Here is a 27179-nt window from a genome sequence, read left to right as displayed (position 1 = left end):
TAATCCCTGAGCATCGCTGAGTGTGGCCCCCAAACCAAGAAATAAATGAATGAATAGTAGTACATAAATGCAATTACCTGGGATAATTATCTGGGGCAGGTGGAACTGAGTGGTTGGGGGTTTGAATCCTGGTACCACATTTGTCCCCCAAACACTGCCAGGGGTAGCCCTAAGGGCTCCCAAGCACTTCTGGGATAGAGCAAGTCTGCACCCTCAGCTCAAGCAATGAGCTGCCAGGAGAGTAGTCAAGACTCTCAGGACGCCCCCAGAGCAATTATCTATGATCTGGAAAAAGTCTCTCAGTAAGTGCATATTAATTATTTTAAAGATAAATGAAGAAAAGAACATAAGTTGAGTCTATTTGTGTGACTGTGTGTGTGTGTGTGTGTGCGCGCGCGCACGCGGTGCATGCTAGGAATCAACCTGAGGGCTTCATACACACAAGACTTACCCTGTACCACTGAGCTATACCCCCAATCTCCCAAGCACAAGGGTCTGAAGGTATCAGAAATTTGTCCACAAGATAGGGGTGACATTGATCAAGAGGCAGAGGTAAAAACAGAGCTTAAGAGTTAAAAAAATAAGAGCGTAAAGGAGATTTGGCTTTCTTGCCCACTCAAGGTGAGTACTTACCCCTTGGAGCCCTTGGAACTGAATCGAAGGTCGAAAAGGAGTTAAATTCTAGGAAAAGAGAGAAAAGAAACATTAAGAAACATGTAGGCTAATTGGATTCTGTGATACAGAACTAAGATCTGAAACTCTTGGTTCATGCATTTACTCAGCAGCCTTGAAGATCACCTTTCACCATACACACGTTGGCACAATGAGCCATCTGGGTGAACAATATGGCACTTTTGGAATTTATTTATCTGAATCACACACACCAGAAAAGGTATTGCTGGCAATGCAGTAGACATGATTTGGCAAAAATCACAGGAAGCTAATTAAATATTTTTGTTAAAAATATTTCTTTTTCAGATATATTTAAAAATACTTTTAAACATACATATTTAAAACATATAAATATTTAAAAAATATATATTTTTTAAAGGAGGGAAGAGAGGGAAGAAATAATTGAAGGAACTTGGGAAAGTTCTAATAAGAGGCTAGAAATGTTTTTAAAGATTTTGTGGGTGCAAGAGCGATAGCACAGTGGTAGGGCGTTTGCCTTGTGCGCAGCCAGCCCGGCTGAGCCAGGTTCGGTTCCTCCGCCCCTCTCAGAGAGCCCAGCAAGCTACCGAGAGTATCTCGCCCTCACGGCAAAGCCTGGCAAGCTACCCATGGCGTATTCAATATGCCAAACACAGTAACAACAAGTCTCAAAATGAAGACGTTACTGGGTCCGCTCGAGCAAATCGATGAACCACAGGAGGAAAGTGTTTGTTTGTTTGTGGGTGCAAGACAATCCCTCCAGGATACTCATGGCCAATGAGGTCTGTAGTTCAGTGTAACGACAAGGTGCTCTGTGGGTCCTTGTGTGTTCGGGGTGACCCAGACACTCCATTGGTACTGGGGACCTTTAGATCACACTGGCCTGCACCTAGAGTTGCTCAGGGGACAATGTGGTATTGGAGATCAAACGAGGGTTAGCCACAGGCAAGGGCATAGCCCCTCTCTATCAGGCCCCTTGACATTGAAAATTTTGAAGATGAATTGTGGCTTTCAGTTTCTCACATTTTACCGGATTACTTTTTGCTGAGTCGAACAGGTAACTGACAAGAGTCTTAGGAAGAGATTAAAATCCCTAGAACAGTATTTTGTTTTATTATGCTTTATCCATTACTTTAGTACTTCATCATTCTTATGTATTCCAAAGAAAATCAATCATTGTAAAAATCTACCATAGATTTAGGCATGATTTCTTGCAAAGTCACCAGTATATTTTTCCAAGGAAATGCTTTCTCAAATAAATTTACAGGGAAAACAAATTTGGGTAATTCTTAAAGGTGATTTATCAGCATTTGAACTATTCTTCAAATAGCCAAACGCAATGCAGCAAAACAGACACTGGGGCTCTGGTCTCATTTATCCCAAATGAAAAAATACAGAAGCACCCATGTGCCCCTAAATTTCGCCTTGGCACATCACACCATCTACTATTTCCAGTTACTTCTCCAACTGCTAAAGACCTCAATGATGACTGGTTGGGGTTACACTACAGAGAAATAAGAGACTAGGAACTGCTTTAATAGACATTTCGGAATCTAAACCAAGTAATAGCAATAATCTTTCTGAAAGCATAAAAATGATCAAAAAAGGTCTATTATTGTTATGTCACCATAAAAAAAAAGCACTTATCTTTACTCTTATCAAAGTCTAAGGCAGTGTTTCTCGACCACTTGTTTGCTTTTTGTTTGGGGGTCACAGTTGGCTGTACTCAGGGCTTCCTCCTGGCCCTGCACTCAGGGATCACAACTGGTGCTGCTCAGGGAACCATATGGGGTGCCAGAGATTTTACTTGGGTCTGTCACATGCGAAACAAGTGCCTTCCCCACTGTACTTTTGCTCCAAGCCCCTCTCAACCTTTTCTGATCATGGGCACCCTGAAGGTACTGGCAGAGGGACAAAGTCACGAGGGTTCCGGGGCCGAGATCTCCAAGCCTACTTGGATTGGGGCCGGGCATCCTCCACCCAGATCCTCCAAACTCCAGTAGGCGGGGGTCACACCCACCAACTGGCCCCCTGGCGCCGTGTAATCCCATCAACGGCCAAGACCCAGAGACTATAAAAACCAGCTTCCGGAACCGCGCGGCCGCATTTGCGACATCTTATTATCACATCTTATTATCTCATTCCTACTTTGGACAAACTGGCAGGCTACCGAATGTAGCCTGCCCACACGGCAGAGTCTGGCAAACTCCCTGTGGCGTACCCAATATGCCAAATACCAGTAACAATGATGGGTCTCATTCTCCTAAAGAGCCTTGAATATAATCTCAGGGCCAGGATGAAGGAGACGTTACTGGGGCCTGCTCGAGGCAATCGACGATTAACAGGATGATTTGTGATTATGATTTGGGCACCCTGTTGAATCAGTTGGCATGTGCTTCATGCCCTGGGGCCCCCAAAACCTGGTTGAGAGTCATTCTCAAGAACTCCTGGGGGTCTGGGGATAGATGGACTGAAGGCTGCATTCACAGTCCCTGTTTGGCCATATACTAGGGACCTGATTCTGGCAGTTGAATGGTCTGTTTCAAGGAAAGGGCATGACCCCCAGCGGGCCTCATGAAGAGGTGCGTCAGCACCACATCCGGGCACGGAGCGGGTCCTGACACCGCAACGACGATGCAAGGAGGACGGGCCAAGGAAAAGCAGCACCGAGAATAAAGTGCGGCGGCTGGGTAACAACTTAGGTTAGGGTGTGGGAAGATGGATTTTTCTTTACTTGGCTTGGCTGTTTTTGGCTTTGGAGCCACTCCTGGTGGTGCTTCGGGACCCTGTGCAGTGCAATGGATAGAAAAGGGGCCAGCTACATGCAAGGCAAACACCTTACCCCCTGAACTAGCTCTCCAGTCCAGCTTTTTATTTTTTAATTATTTAAAAACATAAATTTATTTTACAATAGACCAATACTATTATTTTGTATGTGCGTGCTTACACCCAGCGTACCAGGATCCCACCACATTATCACAATCCCCCCCCCCCCCCAATACCCTTCCAGACCCCAGCTCTATCCACTCATCTCAGGGGTGCTTCCTTTGGGGATGTCTGATCCCAGCTGGAGGAGTGAGAGCAGGCGGCACTTGCTCAACAGGGCTTCTTGAAAGGGAAGATAAAGAGCTCTGAAGACCAGAACCCTGGCTTAGACCAAGCTGGGCTGCTTTAACTTCCTCCACTTTTCACTCCCTTTAGTGCTCCAGAAATCTTAACATAACCCTAGATAACTGAAATAGGTCTACAGATATTTATGGATACTAAATCAGAAAGAAATTGCCTTTGTAATTTGGGGCCACACCCGGCAGTGCTCAGGGCTTACTTCTGGCTCTGCACTCAGGAATCGCTCCTGGCGGTGCTCTGGGGAGCAGGTGAGATGCCCAAGATCAAACCTGGGTTGGCCACATGTGAGGCAAGCCCTTCACCACTGGACTCTCTCTCTGGCCTCTCAAACACTTTTAAAGTCACGTGACCCCAAAGCTAGGCCTTTGGACGTGTGCCTTGCAAGTGTCTAATGAGGAGTTGGGGTCCCCGTTATTCCACACCCACCAAGGCGGACTTGGTAGTTCCGCTGTCCTTTTGGACATGTCCCAGCCCACAGCAAGCAGAGCCCAGAGAACTGTATTACTAATGAGACGTGCCTGCACACAGCCACACGTGGCCCTTCCAGGCACAAATGTGGGCTCAGCCAGCCCCAGCGAGCGCAAGCATCACTTGGGGACCTCTATAGAGCATGTGCTTAGGCCTTGCACACCTGTTGAGCTGCACAACTGCAAATGTGTGAGCGCCACAGCCAGACAGCATCCCCAACAAGGCAGCAGGAGAGACAGTGCAGGGGGAAGGTGCTGGCTGTTCCCACAACCAAGCCCAGCTCCATCCCCAGCACTGCCAGGCAAGATCTCTGAGCACAGGACCGGGAGTGAGTCCTGAGCACTGCACTGCCCCACAACCCCCCCAAAAAAATTTGAAACAAAAAAATAAAGACTACGTAACAATGGAGAGAGGTGGGAAACAGGGAGTTTTCAAAGCAAGACAACTTTTAAAGCTAAAGGGAATGGAAGGAAAGATGAAAGGTGAAAGATGGTGCTTGAACTTCTAAATAGTATTTAGTCATTTAAATCATGTTCTCTTGTAAAGTACAAAATAGAGGGCCAGAGAGATGGCTGGGTAGGCCGAGAGCCTGATACGTCAACAGGTGCTATCCCTGGCACCACTCGCCAGGCAAGAGCCTGAACTGCTGTACTACTACTGCTCAGGCCCTCCTCCTGGTTCTTGAGTCACACCTTTGGTTTCAAAATCTGGTGTCCTTCCCTTTCCTCTTTCTACATCTACTTCTTCCTCTTTGCTCTAATCGCCTTTGGTAGTTCTTTGTTATTCAACACAAATTTCTCCACCACCAGCTAGTCTATCAGTACCCAGGATATTTCGTTTTAGAAACCACAGTGATGGTGAACTACAAAAACACTAAAGCAAAAAAAAAAAAAAAAAAGCCCACTAAAGCAATATCCTCGCACCTCCCATCACACCAGTAGGCTCTCCGAGTGGGTCTCCCCAGCAGTGCTCAGGAGGCCTACAGGCCCTTCCTGTGACTATCAGCCAATCAGGCTCCTGATTCAGGGACTGCCCAAGCCACACCTTCGGTGCTCCAAAGCTGTGCTCATCCATGCCTGGGCCCTCCAGGGCTACACAGTAATGTTCAGGGGTGCTAGTGGCGTACGCCTGAGCACTTTCACTATCTCCCCCCTCCCCCCACTATAACCCCTCCAGTATCTCTTCCTACTTGTCTGGCAGGTAACTTCTGTGTTTTTTTCCTCCCAGCTAATGACCTCACATTTACTATCTCCTCCTCCTTCTCTTGCCAGACTCAACTAGTCAATCACATGGCACTGGGATCACAGAAACCCAAACCCATAGATAATACAGTTGATGCGCCATGGCCCCTGTGCCCCGCTCTCCATCATAGACCATGCACCCCATTAATTATTAAGCTGGGACCAGAACTTGGACTCGATCCTCTTATTTTGCCCTGCTGCTTTTCTTCTTTACTTTGTACTCCACAGCTCTCAGTTACGGTGATTTACAAGTCTGGCACTTAATTCTTTATGCTAGAGAACATCCGAAAATGATTAAATATTACACTAAATACTGCCTTGCTACACTTAGTGCAGCAAGAATTCTCAGAAAGGATGATGCTGGGGAGTAGTTCGACAGGCCAGAGCACACGCTCTGTCTGCATACAGGAGTCCTGGGTGCATTCTGGCACCACATGTTCTCCTGAGCACTGCTGGAAGCACTCTCAGAGCACTGTGCTGGGAGTAGGCCCTGAGTGCTGCCGGATGTGAGCCCAAGCCCCAAACCCCAACCCCAGCTACTAGAAACATCAAAGGGCTTACAGAAAAGGCAGATCTTGAAGTAGCAACTAAAGAAAGGGCAAACTTCTTGAGAATATTTTTGCTGTTCTGATTTTGTAATAATCAGGACAGGTCAAACATTCGCTATAATAATACTATGCATGTGTCCCCAGACCTAGTTTTGTACCTGCCTAAGTCTGGTCTTAGAAATGCTGGTGATAAATGAAAGAGAGAAAGAAAGAAAGAAAGAAAGAAAGAAAGAAAGAGAGAGAGAGAGAGAGAGAGAGAGAGAAGGAGGGAGGGAGAGAAGGAAGAAAAAGAAAACAGAAAAGAAAAGCGAAGGAAAGAAAAGGCAAAGTCCAAGGAGAAGAGTGCGAGGTGTCCAGGCTCTAGACTTTTCTGAAGAGCTGAGAGAGGAATGGGCACTGTGAGCAGGGGTCAGAGGTTGTCCCCGCGGAAACATGGGCAAAGGATGAGAACTGGCAATCTCTGCTTAATCTTCCCTTGACCTCAAAATCTACTCCCATTTCTGGCTTCTATCTTGCGACAGAAGTTAATAGGACAACTCAGTTCAGTTCAATACCCAGCCCTCAGGATTTCCACAGGCTTATTACCCTGTGAGAAGAGCTCTCCTCTCCTCCCCCCATAGTCTACTCGGGGGGGATGGCCTTTCTGTCTTGCTGCTGACATGATACACAAATTAGAGGCTCTCATTTCTGGAATAAGAAAGCGAGTTGCTAACAGAAGTACTGCAGGGAAATCACAGCGTCAGTGCGCTAGGGGAGAGAATTAGAGGCCACGTGTGATGGGGCTGGAATAATAGTACAGCTGGTAAGGCACTTGCCTTGCACATGGCTGACCTGGGTTTGATCCCCAGCACCTCAGATGGTGCCCAAGCACATCAGGAATGGAGTCAGGAATAAGCAATGGGCACTGCTGGGTGCCCCCCTCCAAAAACAAACAAACAAAAGTGGGGGACACTATTTAGGCATACACTGGTGACAAAGTAAGACAATGACTTGAGCACACGGGAGACAGAGGACTGAGAGGAAGCTCCCATGGAAGGATGACAGATAACTCCCAGGTTTCTATCAGGCCCGACAACCATGACTCTGGCCCTCTCAATCATCCCTCACCACTCGGCTGGCCCCTGGCTTCCTCGAATCAAGCTCCTTATCTGCTCCGAAAACCGCGCACCTGTCTCAAGCCCAGTCACTACCCGGTGTGTACAACCTCTCCCCCCTGCAATTCCTTCCAAATGTTGGTCATCAATCAAACAGCTGGCATCGTTCCCACATACAATTTTCGGCACGGCACGAAACCTGGGCGGGCTCCTGTCTAGTGAGCTCAGGAAAGCCAGCTTCCGGGAGAGTGCACACAGCCTTCTTTCACGGGAGCACCCAGTTTCCCTTCCACACCTCTAACTCACGGCCTCAGCCAGGCTCACTTTTCTGGTTTGCTAGCTTGAAAAACATTCTCCTCTCTATTTAAACCTTCTTCCTGTTTCTCCCACCTGGCTGGCCTTCCCCAATGCCAGTCCACTTTTTTTTTTGCTTTCTGGGTCACACCAGGCGATGTACAGGGGTTACTCCTGGCTCTTCACTCAGGACCATATGGGATGCTGGGAATCAAACCTGGGTCGGCCGCGTGCAAGGCAAACGCCCCACCCACTGTGCTATGGCTCCAGCCCCTGCCAGTCCACTTTAATTGCTCACTTCACACTCTTACTTCACTGAAGACGAATTTCCTCAGGTCTTCTTTTTGGATAAATCCGGAATCAAGACCACACATTGAAGGCATCAATGTGGGGAAATGAGCAATGAGACTGGATGGAAAGTAACTTGGAGGGTTAAGTGCCAGACAATAAATACCTAGCTGAGAACAAGTTCATCTTAAAAAAAAAGTTCATCATTTTTCTAACTGAACACAAAGCTACTGCTATCATTTTCCTAATTGAACTATGCCACTATGCTGCTCCCACTAGCAGTCTGCAGCTCAACAGGGCAGGCATATATATCTATTCCCGCCCCCCCCCCCCCCCCATGGGCTGTCTTAATTACTAGGCTACAGAAATTATTCAGCTACAAACATTTATTGCCATTATATTCAGCTAAAAACAGGCACCGTAAAAGCGTATTTCTATTTAGATATGTGAATATTACCTAGATGTCTATAATATACCTTTCAGGGCTAGACAAAACAATTTGAAAAATCTTACCCTCAACTTAGGAACCTTCAAGAGTCATTTGACTCGAAATGATTTGGGTGGGCAGGGAGAGTCATATAATCCAAACGAAAAAACCTTATCTGTTCTTCTATCTGTGCTTCTTCATTTGGCAAAAATTCTAATTTTTTTTATTGACATAATTTAGTACTCTACAAAGAGAACTTTTAAATCCGTTGTCTCCAATGAGGCTGCTAACACGAATCCTGGGAAGATATCCCCACAGACAGAGGAAGTGTATGAGTGTGTGTATTGCAAGTTGGTCAATTGTCCTGTGAAGGTCACTGAGTTTGTGGTGTGCAGCAGATCTTACACCTCACGCTCCGAGAGCCAACCACGGAGGCACCTTTTGCCATTCTAGTCTCCAAAATAAACTGCCTCCTAAGAAAAAACATTTGAGAGCCCCAAAGGTCTCTAAGATCAGACTTTATTGTTTCCATGGAAACTTTCATAAAATAAAAGCAATTTCCAAAGCTCAGTTTCTTATTCTATTTTATAAGCGTCCTATGTCATAAACAATTATGAATATTTGTATTGTCAGCTTTCATTTAAAAATGAATAATACTGTCTTCAAGGAATAGTTGCGGGTGCTTCCTCAGACAAGGACAAATTAAGAATTAAGATCTTCATCTCTGAAAAGCTCCTTTCAGATATCTGACAACTTATAAGGGAAATCTGCAAAAGAATCTCACTCACTTTATTTTTAATCCCAATTTGAGACATGTCACTGTGCCTTCTCTCTTAAACGTTTTTAGAAAGTCAACAGGAAGAGACAATTGCGCCCTCATACCACTTAGGGACCTGAGCGCTGAGTTCATAGTATTATGAGCAGGAACAAGTTCTAAAAGTCAATACCATTAAAAGCAAATGTCTCAAGCATGTTAGTTTTTCAGCCTAAGTTAAATGCTCAAACATGACTCCCCAACTGACTGTGTACATTTTGCAGAATAAAATTCAACTTTAAAAGCTGATATTACTGGCCCAGGAAGAGAATTCCCAAGGACTGGCTGCGGCCTGTTGTTAGTATGCTGGAATCTCGGGTTCGATCCCCAGCACCACATGGTCCTTAAGCAGGTTATGGCACAACCCCCCCGCCAAGAAATAAAATAAAAATAAAAGATATTGCAATTTGAAGTGGCCAAAATAAGATATGTCATGCTTTAAAATAATATTTAACTTGCTAAGTATATTCCCCTTACAAGTGAGTTTCAATGGGGCTTCAAATTTTTACCTTTAAATATTTGCACCACGTTAACTCTTGAAAATCAAGTAACTTTAGGGTTTAACTAAGTCGTTATAAGTATAAAGGTCACCCAGTATCTCTATTCAGCCGAGAAAAAAGACACATGGGGCCTCATGAGGGAAACTCCTGTTGGCAAAGGCTTCAGCAGCTTCACAAAGGTGCTAGTTTGCAGTCAAAGGTTCAGTTAAACTCGAGACATTTCACCGCTTTTAGAGCTCCCTGGATTAAACTTCTGTATAGTTTAGGGGGCCCAGGGCATTATTAAACACAGGATAAAATTACAGGCAATACTGCAGTGCTCAATGGTGTGGTTTAACTTTTGTGAGGTGTGGTGTGGGGCATCCTGGCAGTGCTCCGGATCCTGAAGGATACCCAGGCAACGTGCCACCAGGTGCTTAGGCCCAGAAACTGTGGTACTGTTCAAGCCAGGCAGGGAGGGCTCTGCCAGGTGATGCCAGGGGTAGAAGGGCATGTGGTGGCAGGGATCTGACTCAGAGCCTCGCATTCCAAGCTTCTGAGCTAGCTCCTCAGCCCCTAGCAGAAGGGAGCGGGGGTACTCCAAACAAGTGTCAGGGGTCCGAAAGTCACAAACTTGATGCCTTTTGTCCTGGTTGTGGGGGTCTGCAGATTTTGGTATTGGGTCCAGCAGTTCTGAGGGCATCCAGGGCCACCCCAAAGTGCTCAGGGAACCATGTGGTATCAGGGATCATACATGGGGGTCTCTGCATTCAAGGCTTGTGCTTCAGCCCTTGATGGGATTTCCGCCCAGCAGGTAGGGCGTTTGCCTTGCGCATGGCCAACCCAGAAGACCCGGTTCAATTCCTCCGCCCCTCTTGGAGAGCCTGGCAGGCTACCGAGAGTATTTCGCCCGCAGGGTAAAGCCTGGCAAGCTCCCCGTGACATATTCCATATGCCAAACACAGTAAAAACAAGTCTCACAATGGAGACGTTACTGGGCCCGCTCGAGCAAATAAATGAACAATGGGAGGACAGTACAGTCCAGTGGTAATACTTTTTTTTTTTTTCATTTTGGGTCACACCCAGCGATACTCAGGGGTTCCTCCTGGCTCTGTGGTCAGGAATTACACCTGGTGGTGCTCGGGGGACCATATGGGATGCCGGGGATCGAACCCGGGTTGGCTGCGTGCAAGGCAAATGCCCTATCTACCGTATTATCGCTCTGGCCCCGGCAATACTTTTGATAGCTGCCATCACACACCAACCACCCTCTGACCAAAGAAATCTACACACACCTATTTCCATGAACTTACACTAGCAAAGCTGCTAAAGTAAGATATAATTTAACATTATATAACAATCTTGTAAAAGTAGAAATTTTGTTTTGGGGTCACACCTGTGCTGGGGGATTGTGGGGTGCCAGGTTTTGTACCCCATACTTCCCACACGCAAAGCCTGCACGCCAGCCCCTTGAATTATCTTCTTAGCTGTAGTATCATTTTTGCCACATCAAATTACTTTAGGGTAGGAGAGGAGGACCAAAGTTCAGGTTTCTTTGGAGATAAGCAAAAGTAGTCCTATGAAAATTCTTATAAAAATCTCTTGCTTACTTAAATACTGCTTGTTTATGTAGCTAAATCAATGGTTACTTTTACTTTAACAATTACTGTGGGTTTTGCGAACATAGAAACATAAAAAAATAGTTTCCTGCATCTATAGAATACTGGTTTCTTCAGGCTGGAGCTATAGCACAGCTTTTAGGGCACTGCCCTTGCACGGAACCAATTCAGGTTTAATCCCCGGCATCCCATAAGGTCCCCGGAGCAATGCCAGGAGTAATTCCTGAGTGCAGAGCCAGGAGGAACCCCTGAGCATCGTTGGTGTGACCCAAAAAGAAAAAAAAAATCTGATTTCTAAGAAACATTACAGATATCTTTCTAACCTTTCCTCTAAGATTAGGAATGTTCTTGGAAACCTTCAGCTTCCCTTCTGAACCCATCATGGAAACTTTGAGTTATCTCAACATTAACTCTTGACGTACTCCTGATATGATCTAATCCAAGAATTTCTGAATTATTTAGAAATAAGCAGCCATTTATTAAATATCTGATATTTATCTGAATCAGCTGCGTTATAAAAATCATGATAATGAGAAAAAATTCCAAAGTCAAATGTAATTTTGGAATTTTGCCCAAACCAGAAGATTGTCTATAAAAGGTAATGAATGGTTCAAAGGACTGCTTTGGTGGGATTGTTTTAAGGAAACAATTACAGGGACCCAGTTACTATCTGTTTAGTGAGTAAAAGAGATCAGGCACAATAACCATTTTTACCTTTACCTCTGTAACTTCTCAGGATCGCCTTTGAGGGGTCAATACTATGTAGACATATTCCAGGTTAGCCTTATGAGTTACCTAAAGCTACACAAGTAAGTGGCCTAGAACTCAAACCTGTGTCGCTGTTAGAACTGTACTCTTGGGTTGGAGACAGCTCAAAAGGTGGGCATTTATAATCACATGCTGGAACCCCAGGTTCAGTCCCTGGCACCACATGATTTCACAAGCACCAAGCTAGAAGCAGATTCTGTGAACTGCCAAGTGCGACCTCAATCTCCCTTCCTGATGTAACCCTGAACATAATAATAAGATTAATACCCCCAAACCAATGGGTGTGGCAAAACAAAACAAAACAAGGTGAAAAGAGTAATTTTTCTTGGGAGACAAGCTGTGTGGGATCATCTTTCTTTGTTAATAGAAGTGCTGCGCCAGTTTCAGAACCTGAACTCTTATAACTCTTACTTAGCGAGTCATTTAATTATACTTTGAAAAATATCATCTGATACAGAAAGCAAATTATAATTTTATCTGAGAATTATATTTTAACCACTATAATAGAAACACTAGGCACAGAGAGAAGGAGAAAGAAAACTGGAATTAGAGCAGAAAATTGCATAGGAAAGCAGACAGATGATCCCAAAGAAATCAAGTGTAGCAAACTCTCATTAGAAGTTGACAGCATGTTTAGAACAATATTATGAATGTAAAATGTAGAGGTAATCTAAAGTTATCTTTAATAAAATAGAATCTCCTTTTGTCTATAGAAATGAGCTTACATAGGGAGTAGAGGGAGGGTCCTTGGGATACTGGTGGAGGGAGGTGAGCTCCTGAGATGGGTGTGGTGTAGGAATGTACGTGGCCGCAAAGTATAATTAACAGTGTTGTAAATCCCGGTGCCTCGATGAAAATGGTAAACACATATCAACAGCGTTTCCATCTTTGTCTCCCATCCTTCATTAGATGCTAAGGCTATCTACAAGGCTTTACCAAAAAAACTCAAGTCATGTTTCCATCAACTCACACACAACATTGGTGAACATTCTCTGCAAATTTCAATGAGCCATCTTAGAAACTGTATGAAATAAAGACCAACGTATGGAGTACTATGTAGCTCTTAGAAAAGATGAAGTCATGAACTTTACATACAAGTGGTACAATATGGAAAGTATCATGCTAAGCGAAATGAGTCAGAAAGAGAGGGATAGACATAGAAAGATTGCATTCATCTGGGGGATTTAAAGTAACAAAGTATGAGATTAATACCCAAGAATAGCTGAGATCAGCACCAGGAGGATTACTCCATAGCTTAGAGGCCAGCCGGGCATCCTAGAGGAAAGGGCAGCTCAGATAGAGAAGGGAGCACCAAATAAAGGGTGTTTGGAGGATCCTCCCAGGAGGGGAGATGCATGTCGAAAGTGGACTATGGACTGAACATGTTTGCCACTCAATGCCTCTTTTGCAGACCACAACACCCAAACGGAGAGAGAGAACACAGGGGATTGTCCTGCCACAGAGGCAGGGGGGGATGGGGGGATGGGGGTGGGAGGGATAGTATCCATGGTGGTGGAAAATGGGCACTGGTGGAGGGATGGGTATCTGATCATTGTATAATTGAAACCCAAGCACAAAAAAATTGTAAATCTACAACTGTAAAAAAATAAATAAATAAAAATAAAAAATTAAAAAAAAAAAAATAAAGACCAACGTGTGGGCCCTGGACAGCTCCTGGCAGAGTCCTGAGCTGAGGCATGGGGTTGACACTAGTTAAGATCCTGCTCTGGGCATGACTAGGAGGTCCTGGGACATCATTAGGGGTACAGAACCAAGGTGCACGGGGACCAAGGGCATGCGACTATAACACAGAAAGGAGTCTAACAGAAGAGGAATTACTGAAGCAGAGAGAGGCAAAGTAGAAAAACAAGCACAAAAGCCCTGAGCTATTATCTACTGAAGATAATCTTTAGCTTGAAAGGTTAACTCTGGCTGTAGCAGGTCAGAGATGCAGTTCAGTGGCGAGGAAAGTCATCTTACTTGTACAAGGTCTCTGCTTGCAAAAATATAAGAAAACAAAACAAAACAAAACCAAAAAAACAGTGCCGCTCCTCCAAGCTGCCAAATCCAAAACTACAGCTATTGGCCACGGGCCAAATGAGGAAAAACGAAGTATATTATTGTCATAACAGCAGTTCAAATAGATCTTAAAGAAATGGAAAAACCTAAAGTGTATAACCAACTGAAATGTTAGTTACTGGGAAGCAACCTTTAATTCAGGGGTGGGGAACGTCCGTCCGGCAGCTTCTCATCGGCTACCCGTCTGCCCGCCGCCCGTCTGCCCGCATTGTGTGGCCCACGAAAGATGTTATAAATATCCAAATGGCCCTTGGCAGGAAAAAGCTTTCCCACCCCTGCTAAACCAACAATGCTTGAGGCATAATATCCTATCAATCTTTAACAAGCAGGAGCTTAATGGAGGTTTTTAAACTGTATAATAAGTTTACAAGTCAAATCTGCCTATAAACTCAAATGAAGATTTGTTCTTTAGGATCCTGACCCCAAGAAAAGAAGTACAGAAGAGGTAAAAGAATCTGGACTGGAAGGCAAGATTTTCTTTAAAGTATCTAAAACACTCCTTAGAAATGGGACCACTGAAAGTCTTGAAGCCAGGAAACTGCGTGATCATATTTGATGTTTTTAAGATATATTTCTCGGGCTGGAGGCAGGTTTTGCGTACCACAGGCCCGGGTTCGATCCCCAACACCATGAGTCCCCCAAACTCTAGTGAGGGACCCTAAGCACAGAGCCAAGAGCAGCCCCTGAGCACTGCCTAGTGTATCCCAAACACCAAAAATAAAATTAAAAAAACTCTCACCAGTGTGTGGAGAAAAGATCACAGAAGGGGGGAAAGGGGAACCAGCTGATCACTGTGCTGATGGTCCTCAAGAAAGCAGACAGATGGTAGCAAGGCTGAAGGTGATGATGAGGGCTGGGTGAAAGCGTGTACTCGAAGGCTGAGAGAACAGTAAGATCGAAGGTGTCAAGAGAACAGACAAATCAAGGAGGATCAGCCGAGTGGAGGCAAGGGCTGCTCCTCACTGAGATAAGGAACATGCAGGAAGCTGAAGGTTCTGAGGAATGAAATCAAGTGCTAAGCTAATCTTGATTCAGTTTGAGGTTCTTGTTAACATCGGATGAGAAGGTAGCAAGACGTGAGCGAACTAGGGGGAAGCCAGGGTTATAGGTAGAGATTTATAAATCACTGACACACAGATGCCATTGAAAGCCAGAGAATTTGATGGACTTACCGAGGAAAAGTAAAGAGATAAGGAGGAAGAAGGTGGGCTCTCCAGCCAGAAAGGAAGAACAGAGGGAGGGAAGAAAATCAGGAAGAGTGCCTCTGACAGAAGAGTTCAAGGTCAGTGAGATCAAACATCGAGATAACACTAACTTGGCAACAAATTGGGTACCATCTCAGGGGTGTAGCAGGGACAACCCACCTGGCCTGGGAAAGCAGAGGACGGGTGTGGGGGGGGGCAGTTGCTGCTTTTCAGACACGTTTTCATATATGACCTTCACTTTTGAGATGCAATCCAACCCAATGTACTTCATCAATTTCTTCACAAGTCTGCCAATTTTCTACTAAACCACATTTTTCTCAATGGTTAGAATATCCATGACTTATTAGCTTTGTGTCTCTGGTATAGCTCTATACCTAGTCCATGTGAGATGAACGCATGTTTGAAAAAATATACTATAGTTATAATTTGAAAAAATTAGAGTTTGAAATAAAATTATAGTTTGAAATAGTTTGAAAAAATATACTATAGTTATAATTCTGACTCCTACTTCTTTTTTACTATGTGGATATTTTATGATCCTCTAAAGAATCAGATTTCTAAGAAAGGGAAATTAAAAGCAATAGTATATTTCATTTAAAAATATGCCAACATTTGAGTGTCCATGTAAGCATATTTAGACCCTAAAGTATCTTAGTGAATCGTATTTATTAGAAATTCGAATCTTATTTAGGCCTGGCTTCAACCTTGAATAAATTCACTGTTCAGGGGAATTCTTCCAGGCAAAGTAATTTCTATGGACCATAAACCCATAACTAGTCCATAGTGATGTAAATGTTTAAGAAAATCTGTTTGGACTTTTGGTTACCTATCGTTTTACACATAAGTTTATCAAAAAGTAAGAATCAAAGCACCTTCATAAAAATAATGGCAATCTAGAAGAAGTGAAAACATGGGGGTTCATCAAAGGCCTTTAGGAATCATTTCAAAATAACTATTGAAATGTAAAGTCAGAGATATATTATGAAGGATTCATTACATTTCAATAAGCTCTAGGAACAGAAATCATAGGCGGTCTGATTGTCATGTTAAAGTCACACTAGACGCTCATGTTCCTGTGCTCTTTGATAGTTTTCAGCATTATTTATAAATTCTATTGGATAAAGGAAATCTGTAGATGGATTTTAAAACTCCCTGCTAAAAACTTAAAAATAAAATAAAAAAATAAAACCCAAAATATTTTATGCCTGATAATTTTGTTTCTCAATTTCCATTCACATGGAAGAATTTGTAGCAGACAGGCAAACAAGGGGGCCAGAGGCAGAGTAGAGCAGGCAGGTCTCTTGCCTGACATGCTGCTCACCTGGGTTGATTCCAAGCACCCCATATGGTGCTCCCAAGCCCTCCAGGTGTGATTTCTGAACCCTGGCGGGTACGGAACCAAAACAAAGGAACACAACGAAAGATAGGTAAACGATATAATATTGCATTAGTCTAGCCTCACAGCCCCAGATTCACTTCTAGAACTTAACACACAGCCACTGGGTTCAATCCCCTGACCACAAGTTGTCCAGAAAATGCTGGAAGTTATCTACATTCCCACACCTCACCCCACACACCCCAGCACAGAGCTGGATTCATTCCCGAGCACTGCTGGATGTCGCCCCCAGACCAAAACCAAACAACACACACACGCATAAAACACACATTCAAAACTCAGTCCCTTGGTCATCAAACCAAGTGGATGTGTTCATTAAAAGGGTAGATACTCCATCTTCTTTATCTCCCTCTCCTGCTTTTTGCCAAGTGCTGAGTGTCAATTTGTTCTTCAGAACAAAACCTGGTCTTAAATTCTCAAGTTTCTATTCATCTGTAAAGTCTCCCTCCCAGAAGCGTTCGAGGGCTGAGTAAGCATCTCTGGCCTCTCCTTTCCCTAACTTGTCTTTCTCCTTGCAGCTTCACCTGACATTTATCACACACTGTGGCCAGGTTCTAAATAATCCCAAAGCAAAGTTCAAGTGATTTTAGACTCTATTGAGTGTGTTTCTGGTGTTGACAGAACATAAGCCAACCTCCTCCATTCTGCCTTTCCCCTCATAATCCCAAAAGTATTTTCTCCTGCATTTTGGAGTATATTAAGCGGGGCTTTCCTTATGAGTCCGCATTTGCTAGCTTCTCTACTGCTGTCCTTAAGTTTCCTGTGCTTTTTTCCCTTATATGGAGATCTAGCCTCTGTCTGCTAAAACCCTGGTAACATGCTAAGATTGAAGGTGTTTTTTGGGACCGGTAACAAATAGGACTCCCAATACAATAACTCATCCAGCCATCCAGTTGCTATTAAATTAATGAGTAGTTCAGACTATAGAGTTCAATTTAAGGTGCTAATTTGATCTTGCATCTTGAAGGAGCATGTAACCAAATTAATAAGATTCACTCTGAATTCTAGGTGTGGCCTTTTCTGGCAAAGTTTTGGCAGACAGAGGCCCTTTAACCAGTTCTTCCTAAACATTTAACATGGCTGAGGGCCATGATGTCCCAACAGAAATAAGAGATAAGGAGAAAAATTAGGAAGGAAAGGAGAGAGAAAAGGAAAGACAAGACAGAGAGGCAATTCTCCCTGGTAAATCTGACCTGAATTATGTCATGTTTTTCAGTTTCAACTTGACTGTGGAGACATAATCATAAATTTCTTGTATTCAATTACAGACCTACTTTTTTGGGGGGGGGAATGGTTTAAGTCACAGAAAATGCCACAGAGCTAAAGAATGTAGGAGAGTTAAATGTGAAGTTCTGTATGGCTTTCTATGTTCTAAAGCTTAATTCATTTTAAAATGCAGAATACCCATTATCACATTTTGGGGACCTCTTTTCAAAAATCCCAATACTGGACTCTGGTACTAGTCTCCTGAGTTTCTCTGTTGTCACTGCAAATTGCTAAAAACAACCCAGCGTTGATTTCGCTGAAATTTTCATTTTCCTCCCTCGATTGGCTTTATCACAACTTACCCAATAAGCACTATGCATACAGCTTTCAGGTTTTTTTTTTTTTTTAAATAAGTGCAAACAGAGCAAATGGAAATGCTGGACCTGGTGATAGTCCTCAGTAAGCTTTCCTGTAAATCATTCCAAGAATTCTACGCCCCTTTCCTTTTAAATTCTTTTCTTGAACATGTTCCAGTCCGTCACATATGTTCTTTCTTTCTCCTCCCAGCTCTGCTGCCAAGGTTCCCTGCCTATCTTTTTAGGCAATCTGGCTACTGTTTTTCACTGGGAGGAGCGTAAGCTGAACACCTGATCGCTTGAATAAATGTTCATGCCACATACTTAACTTCACCTGATAGAAGTATTTTAAGATCTAGGTCAGCCTACAATGGATTTAAATTAAAAGAGTGCGAAGTCATTTGGGGTACTTTTGTTTTGTTTTGGAGTGTGTGTGTGTGTGGGGGGGGGAGGTGTACCTCCAGCAGTGCTCAAGGGTTACTCCTGGCTCTTCACTCAGGGATTACGAACGGTGGTGTTTGAGGGACCCTACGGCATGCCAGGGACTGAACCCAGGTTAGCTGCATGCAAGGCAACTGCCCAACAAACTTCAGTTTTATCCAGTCAAACATGACCCATGGTCAGTGGCAGATCTTGAAGGCTGGGGAGTCAGTGTCTTTAGAACAGCTCATTTGCATTTGGAAAGCAGATTACTGCCACACACACAGTCAGGACTGTCAGAGGGCAGGCAGAAAGAGGAAGAGATAAAGAAATAATAAGATCTGAGTCTTTTTTGTGCCCCCAGGTTTAAACCACAACCAATCAAATGCTAAACATTCATCTGGAAGTAAGACCAAGTTGAGGAAATCACCTGCCTCATGATCTGTTGGATCAGCAACTTTAGAAGATCAAGCAAAGCGTAGAAGACAGTTATTCGTAAAGACCAGCCTAGGAGATGTCAATAAGTCTCTATGCTTTGACTGGAAATAACAGCATCTTCCTCATACAAAATGAAACATAATAATATTTTCAGGCACTTTTGAAATGCTAACATTTTCCTAGAAGGAACTAATTAAGGCAGGAAAAGTATTTAGAATTGGCAAGACTGTTAATACAATACCTCCTAAAGGTATCTGTTTTCTGAACCCAGGCATAGAAAATGTACAGTCCGTCCCCTCAAAACAAATCTATAAGCAACTCTTCATGGACAGTTGAGTAAAAGTGGTAATATTATTTGAGCCATCACTGTCATAACTTTGAGGAAACATTTTTTCTGTTTATCTGGCCACACCCGGCGGTATTCAGGGCTTATCCTGGCGCTGTGCTCAGGGATCATTCCTCACTGGGCTTGGGAACCATATGGCGTGTCAGGGATTGAACTCAGAACTCAGGTAGGCTGCTAGCAAGACAAGTGCCCTCCCTCCCTGCTGAGGAAATATTTTTATACAATTTATTGAGGCCAGGGATATGGTTCAAAGGTTGCATTGCATGCCATGCCTGCAGAAGCCTGAGTTCAATTCCTGGCACTGCATGGAGCCCCAAGTACCACCAGGATTACTCTACATGGTGTTTGGCCCCAAAGCACTGTGCTAGACGCCCCTAAGTACTGCTAAGTGTGCCTCCTTCATCCTCTCCCCAAGGAAAAAATCCCTGGATTTACAGACTCAGAAGTGACAGAATCTAAATACATTATTTTACTAAAATTTTTATTACTACAAATGTTCTCACATGTCAACATAAATAAACTGCATTACTGAAAAATTAGCTAAAACAGATTTTTGTAAGCTTTGGCTTTAATTCTAAGTAGTCTTATTAACAGAAAGATATAATTGCAATGACACTGGTTCATTTAGAAAAAAAAAATAAAGATCATACAGGTCACACAATCCCAGACACAGTTTAGGATGATTATAAAGTTCCGATTTGTGATTTTATTTTTTTCTAAACCTGTCTCTACACCCACAATTATCTACAGTTTTTTAAAAAAGTAACCCTGCTACTTATCCTAAATATCCAGTATTAGTACGTCTGATTTTACTCTGCAAACCACAAAAATAACTTCCTAGTTAATCTCTTATCTATAACCAATTTTGAACTAAATAGCAAACAACTTTTAGGAGCTCTCTCTCTTCTGCAGCTGTAACTACCATCCTGGGATTCACAGTATCTCCGGCCCTTACCCACCTCCCCCACACCCGGGTCCACATTTAGAAAGGCTCCCAAGTTAGCATTCTTCAATTCTTCTCTAAAAATAGAAAGCTTGAATAATGAAGGTCAATTAGACTTGTTTGTCTTTGAAACAGTGTAAAACTGTTTCCAATTAAGGATTTTGTTTCCATGAAACCGAATAATTCCTGATACCTGCTCAATTATATCTAAAGAACTTCTGTATTCAGACAAAATTAAACTTTCTAACATTCCTACGTGTACCTCCTAAGGATCGATCTGAAGGAGTAAGTCCAATGGACAAGATACTCTGGTGAAAATTAATTGAGGAAATCAACTTAATTGAGGAAATCAACTTGTTAAAATGCCTGGTCCTTAGAAAGCCATCAGAAGGTAAAAGTCATAACCTTGTACAGAACAAGGTCACTTAGAGGCTTGTCAAGCACCAAGCATCTCCCTTATTGGAGCAAGGAAAGGTCGTGGGGGCAGTTTCATGTGAGAAATTAAAACCATCTGATCTCAGAGAGAATAGGCTTCTTCCCCGGAGCTCCATTTAAAGTCAGGAGCCCTGCTTCTATGGGTGGAAGGTATGAAAGGCCAAATAACATCTTCCCCTGGGAGAGACAAGTCCTGTCATACGCACGATCCTGGCAGCTGCTGCTTTGCTTCCTTCTGGGGGTGCCCAATCTGGTTTGAGCTAGAAGCACAAAAGGATGTGTTTGTAGCAGGCTCAGCTGAACGTGCCAGAGGACACTGCAGTAAGAACTGACAGTGTACAGTCACCTCGAGTCCCCTCCAGTCTCTCCCCACTTTTCAGCTATGAAGGGTTAAAGTCTCATTTCGAGTGCTGCTCTCCAGGTCCCTTTAGAAGAGTTCTCCTGGCTGGAGTGAAAGTCAGAGCCAGTTAAGTCAGAAACTAGGCAGGAGTATCTTAGTTCAGTGGCAATCAGCCTAACCCCCCTCACCCTCTCCTCTGCCTGCCACTGTTTTTATCACCAGCTTTCCAGGAGAAACAGAATCCTAGGATTTTTATTCAATTTACCTGGTCCATATTCAGAAAAAAATGGAGGCACATTTATAAAAAAAAATAATAATAAGGCTTTTTCCCTTTCTTTCCATCTAGGGACTGATGAGTGCATTGATACATATGGAAAATGAGAATGATCTTACAGGCAATAGAGGTAGCAGCAAAGATAGCTATTGGCTTTAAATATATAAAAAAAAAAACATAAAATAAGTTCAATGGTGGCTTAGGAAAGAAAAAGGTTTTGGTCCGAGGTGCAGAAGACACTGCTATATAAATGTAGGGGCTTTGGGAGGTCAGAGTTCCAATTTGAACCCCAGCACAGAGACACTTTTTTAAAAGGAGGTAGAAATGGCAACCAGAGACACAGGGAAGTGAAACCCCCTTCCTGGGCCCCCGTGGGCGCGCAGATCAGTGAGCACTGACCCTCCCTTTTTCTGTCACCTCCCTGAGCCTGGGACTCACCCCTACCTGAAAGGTCCCCTCTACCCACCAATTTTCTGCCAAGCCGTTAATGCCTGTCAGTTGCTGCTGCTATCAGCTACAGAATAGGCTTGGCCTTCCCCGGAGGAGGCTGGCTGACCCACATCCAGCGATGCCTCCTTCTGCATTTCAGTCTCTCTCTGCTCCCCCGGTTCCTCACTGGAAACTGGCCTCCGGCTGCCAGCTGCTTCCTCTGCAGTGTTTTTCCTCTTTCCATTCCCTGACCTACCTCCTTCCCACTGTCATTCCTTCCCATGCCCTCCCTTGAAACAGGCAAGCTTATCTCTGCATCTCAGGGGGCCCAGTTCTCCTCCAGTGTCTGCCTCTGTCCCTCTCTGGCCCCTGCCCGGCTTCCCAGATGGGCCTTCCACTCCCCCCGGCTGCTCCTCTTCTCTGCAGGCGCCTGTCCCAGCACAGCTTGTGTTTCCTCCATCTCCTCCTGTCTGGATTGCTCCGTGGACACTGACCTCCTGGCCATGCGTGGGTTGCTTTGCTTTCTCCCTGGAATTTTATGGTTTCTAGAAAGATCTCTCTCTCTCTCTCTCTCTCTCTCTCTCTCTCTCTCTCTCTCTCTCTCTCTCTCTCTCTCTCTCCCCTCTCCCTCTCTTCTGTCCCTCACTGTTCATCATCTCTTCTCTCCTCTCCCAGAAACGTGAGAATTTCTCCGGGGTCACATCTATCTACCTGTATGTCCATGCATCTGTCCCACATGCCTCTCTGGCAGTGTGTTCATCCATGTACCTGCGTGTTCATGAACCTGTTCCACCTGGCTCTCCTGGTGTGCACACACATGACTGCGTGTTCATACAGCTGCTTCCTATGTGTCCCTCGGGTGGCGCAGTCACAGACTTGTCGGTCGACTCCTGAGCACCCTCCCGCCAGCATGCTCAACGCCACTCTTGCGCACCCACGGGCCACAGTCTCTCGGGGGTCCTATAGTGTTCCCAAGCCAGTGCGCAGCGAGAGCTCCCCCGCGCGCACCTGCCCCGCTCCGCACTCCCACCCGGTGCAGGCTCACACCTCGCCTGCGACACAGTGCCCCGACTCGGTCTCGCCCGATGTACTTAGCCGGTTTGGCACTAGTGGGAGCTCAACAGATGTCAATTCGCTCCCTACTTTTTGCAGCCCAATGACGATGGGAGTCGGTTGCTCCGGGGTCCCTCCGGCCCTGGGAGCCCGGTCCGTGAGATCGGCCGCGGCGCGGAGCAAGCTGCAAATCAGCATCCCCGGTGGGGCTGGGCTGGAACTCGGCGGGTGGGGGGGACCCTTCGGTCCGTCCCCGGCCCCCGTGGCGTCGTGGCCCCAACCCGTCCCCGGTGCGCTCCCGCCGCCACCTCCCACGCACTTGCTGCCCCCACGGACGAATTCTGGCCCACCGGGGCCGCGAGTCCCCGCGGGGCGACCCCCTCCCCGCCCACCGGTGGGGACCGACCCGCCCCACCCTCTCCGATCACCGCAGCAGCCGGTGCGCGACCCCCGGGGGCCTCCGGCTGGACGGCGGTCGCCACCGTCCCGGGCTGCCCGCGGGTGGCGGATGCGCGCGGCGGGCGCCGGGCATCCGTGGGCGAGCTGCGCCCTCCCCGCGGGGCGGTCTGGGTGCCCGGCGCCCGGCCGCGGTCCGAGCTCGGGGCCCCTGCGGGTGCCCCCCTCCGCGACCCCCGCCCCCACGGGGCGTCCCGCGGCCGCCCTGCCCGCTCCCCCCGCGCGCGCGCGCGCGTCTCCCCCGGCGCGACCCCGGCCCGCGCCTCGCCCGCGGGCGCCGTCGGAGCCCCGCCGCCAGGGGCCGCCCGCCCGCCCGGCCCGGGTGCCCGGCCCGCCCCGGCGCCCCCAGCCCGCGACCCGCCGCCCGGCCGCTCACCTGGTGCCGCTGGTAGGTCTCGAGCGCCCGGATCGCCGTCTCGGTCAGCTTCACGTGCAGCACCGTGACGCGGTCCTGGCCCGGGCGCCCGCACGACAGCCCGTAGCGCTGCTCCTCCCGCAGGCCCGCCGGCCCCCCCCGCCGCCATCTTACGCGCCCCGGGGTGCCGCCGCCGCCGCCGATCGGGCTCCGGCCTCCTCTGCGGCCGCGGCTGCTCGGGCTCCTGCCGCCGCCGCCGCCGCTACGGCCATCCCGCGGCGGACGCGCTGTCATATACTGCGCGCAGCCAGACGGCCGCCGCCGCCGCCGCCGCGCCCCCGCCCCGCCCGGCCCGGGCCCCGCCCCGCCGCGCCCCATTGGCCGGCCGCCGCCGCCGCGCCCCGCCCCGCCCGGCCCGGGCCCCGCCCCGCCGCGCCCCATTGGCCGGCCGCCGCCGCCGCGCCCCGCCCCGCCCGGCCCGGGCCCCGCCCCGCCGCGCCCCATTGGCCGGCCGCCGCCGCCGCGCCCCGCCCCGCCCGGCCCGGGCCCCGCCCCGCCGCGCCCCATTGGCCGGCCGCCGCCGCCGCGCCCCGCCCCGCCCGGCCCGGGCCCCGCCCCGCCGCGCCCCATTGGCCCGCCGCCCGCCGCGCCCGCCCCCATTGGCTGCCGGCCCGCTCCCGGGGGCGGGGCCCGGAGCCGCCGGCGCTCGGCTCCCCGGACGGGGCGGCCGCGAGGCGGGCGGGCGGGCGGCTGACGTCGGGGTGACGCGCTGCCGGCCGGCTCCCCCTCCGACGACGTCACGTCGGGTCGTCTCCGGCCGCGGTGGGCCAGGCTCCAGCTGGGGGATCCCCCCACGCACCCCCACACACGCCCCTCCCCCGTGGAGCGGCTGCCCGGGGTCGGCTCGCGCGCCGACCTGCTGCCCCGACGGCGGGGGGCGCGCCGGGGCGGGGGGCGGGGCGCAGTCCCGCTTCCGCGCCGCGGCCCGACCGCCTTTCAGCCGCCCCAGCTCGAGCGTTGGGGCGGGGGGCGGCTGGTGTCCCCGCGCGCCCTGGCCCCGGGGATCCCCCCCCCCCCCCCCCCCGGGCTCCCGCACGTCGGGCCGGGCTGCGGCTCGCACCTGCCCGGGGCGCCGCCTGGGCGTGGCCCCCGGGTGGGGGAGCCGGGTGGGCGCCCGCCCCTGCGCGAGCTGCTCCTGCCCCGAGCCTTCTCGGGCTCCGGGGCTGACCCCGGCCCGCTCCTGCCGCCCCTGCCCCTGCCCCTGCCCCTGCCCCTGCCCCTGCCCCTGCCCCTGCCCCTGCGAGTCCAGGTCCGGTCCCGAGTTTGCACACGACCTGCGGGTTTACCCGCTCCCAGCGCAGGGATTAACTGGGCGGTCGGACACCTGATGATGATGAAAACAGACCTTGGACAGGCTTGAAAACGTGGAAAGGCATTCCCCCCTCCCACCCACCCACCCACCCACCCCGCCTTTAAATAGAAAAATAAATAAATAAATAAATAAATCTCCAAGCTTGTGGCTTCGCGCGGGTTGTGCAGTCACGTTGCGTATTACAGGGAATCCCCCGAAAAAAATTTATAAGCATCTAATTACCATTTCTCATCCTTTCAAGTTGCAGAGACTACGATTCCTCCTCCCCCCAACCCCCCAACCCCCCGGCCCGGAAAAATCCAAGAGGGAGTTTTTAATGATTCATCCCCACCCCCCCCCACCCCCCTGCCTGTCTGCCCCGTTGGATAAATCCCTTCCCCGACTACCCCCTTGACTCCCACCCTCAAGCATTGTTATGTGTTGGATTGTGTGTGAATTACAAAGCTCCTTCTGGGTCTTTGGGACACGGATTAAATGGAAATACCTGCATGGAGCGTTGGCTATATGGCAGGATTCATTTATTTATTTATTTATTTTAAATTGACTTAATTTCGACCCACTAGGATCGTCTAGCTGTTAGGATATGATTAACACTTGTTAATCTACTTTACTAGAGTGTTAATTACCTCGGATGCGTTGAATAGGGGAATTAATGCAATCACCAAAAAAAAAAAAAAAGAAAAGCTCTAAAAATAATTCCATCCTGGAATCATCGTTCTTCGCTCGTGTTTGCTGTGCTTGGACGGGGAAGGTCTGACCACACACCCAACGCGTTAATTATTGGGGGGTGGGGGGAGGAGGGGTGGACCAGAACGAGTAAAACCTGTATCCCGCTGCGTTTCCGGCCAAGGTGGGTAAATCCCCGCCCACAGGACACCGGACTTGGCCTTGGCTTACTCAGAGCCCAGGACACCCGAGCGCGGGGGAGGGGCAGGACTCTTCCCTGCAGTTTTCTTCTCTTGCTTGACCTGCAGCATCTTCTGGTCTTCGATTGTCTTGTCTTCATCTCAGTGAGGGAAAAATAAAAAATTTTTAAATGCCAAGTTTCAGTAGGTGGTTTAAGTATTGAAGTGAGTGACTGATTGTGCTTTTCACCTTTTGAACTTGGCCACCCTGGGAAGGAAGTAGGCATGCAATGGTAATCTGCTAGTAGTGCATTCTCCCCTTCATCCACGCACAACTTGATGAGCGGCTGAATCACCGGGGGAAGTCGCAGTGCTGCTAAGGGTAATTCATTCTGGGGGACTGATGGAAACTGCAGTTTGGGGAGATTTGCCATCTTCACGCGTATTTTCTGTGTCGTGATTCAGCTTTTTAATGGACAAATATCCATCTCATGCTGATGATCAAGTGTAAAAAAAGGCTTCAACATAAAACAGCCTTGTCTCTGATTTCAGGCAACTTTGTTAAAAAACCTGGCCTGCCAAATGAATTGAGGTACTCAAGGAGAGGCAGTCAGAGGATTAGTGAATGCTAATTTGGGTGGATGTTAGTGAAAAGTTCAAAAATTCAAAGGAAGGGGGGCAAGTCTGGAGAGGTTTTTAGGGAGGAACTTGACCTCTTCAGGGCTGAGTGGATTCTAGGTAGAGTTGTTAAGATGGGGAGAGGTCAATTAAAAATTGTCTTGGGGATCATGCTGTCGGAACCCATTTATAAATGAAGGAACGAAGACATGAGATACCTTTGGTTTAAAAACCACTACCGAACTGACCAAGAGCGATCCCTGAGCACAGAGCCAGGAGTAAGCCCTGAACATCACTGGGGTGTGTGTAGAGAGGGTACCCTTTCTCCCTTTCTCCCCTGAAAAGAAACCAGCTGCTTATCTAACCTCTTACATATAGGAGAGGTAGCATCTGAATCCACCCTTAGGGTCCTACCTCTCTCTGTGCAGCACTCAGCAGTTATCATTTGGATTTAACAACTGAGAATAAATCTATGTTACACAATAATTCAGTGCAGAAAAGGGCTAAAAGGAAGTGACCCGAGGAGGGCTGACTCATCCGGATGCCAAGTGTTCACAGCAGGTAGAGGATGGAGCCTTGATTGGCCTTCAAATGCCAAGTCACACCTCCTTCCTGGTGGCCGCATATTTAATAACCATCTCCCATTTCTCCTTGGGCACTGAAGTCACCCATTCAGGGCCCCAGAACAAGTGAAACAGGTCAGACACAGGCAAGAGGGAGAAAAGGCGTGGCCCATGGGGGAGCCAGTGAGCGAGCGAGCAGGTGTTAAAGGCCTCAGTGCTTTCTGGGTCCAGCT

At 47.6% G+C, this 27179-nt stretch overlaps 1 protein-coding gene and 1 non-coding gene across 2 annotated transcripts in view; one reads left to right on the top strand and one right to left on the bottom strand.

The window, feature by feature from the left end:
• ELL2 (elongation factor for RNA polymerase II 2) overlaps positions 1-23860 on the bottom strand; it is an 87852-nt gene extending 63992 nt beyond the window's left edge. Inside the window, exons 1-2 of the mRNA XM_056112505.1 lie at positions 23570-23860; positions 634-681 (exon numbers count right to left, since the gene is read on the bottom strand). Coding sequence (XP_055968480.1) covers positions 634-681; positions 23570-23842 — 321 coding nt within the window. The 5' untranslated portion in view covers positions 23843-23860. The remainder of the gene's footprint in view (positions 1-633; positions 682-23569) is intronic.
• Positions 6094-6229, top strand: LOC130021857 (small nucleolar RNA SNORA72). Its single transcript, XR_008792209.1, has one exon. It is a non-coding gene; the product is annotated as a small nucleolar RNA SNORA72 (small nucleolar RNA).
• Positions 23861-27179: the final 3319 nt, after the last annotated feature.

This window comes from Sorex fumeus, unplaced genomic scaffold (assembly GCF_029834395.1).
Source record: "Sorex fumeus unplaced genomic scaffold, SorFum_2.1 ptg000018l, whole genome shotgun sequence".
Classification (NCBI taxonomy): Eukaryota; Metazoa; Chordata; class Mammalia; order Eulipotyphla; family Soricidae; genus Sorex; species Sorex fumeus.
The sequence above is the reverse complement of the archived record's forward strand: the minus strand, read 5'-3'. Positions and strand labels throughout refer to the sequence as shown.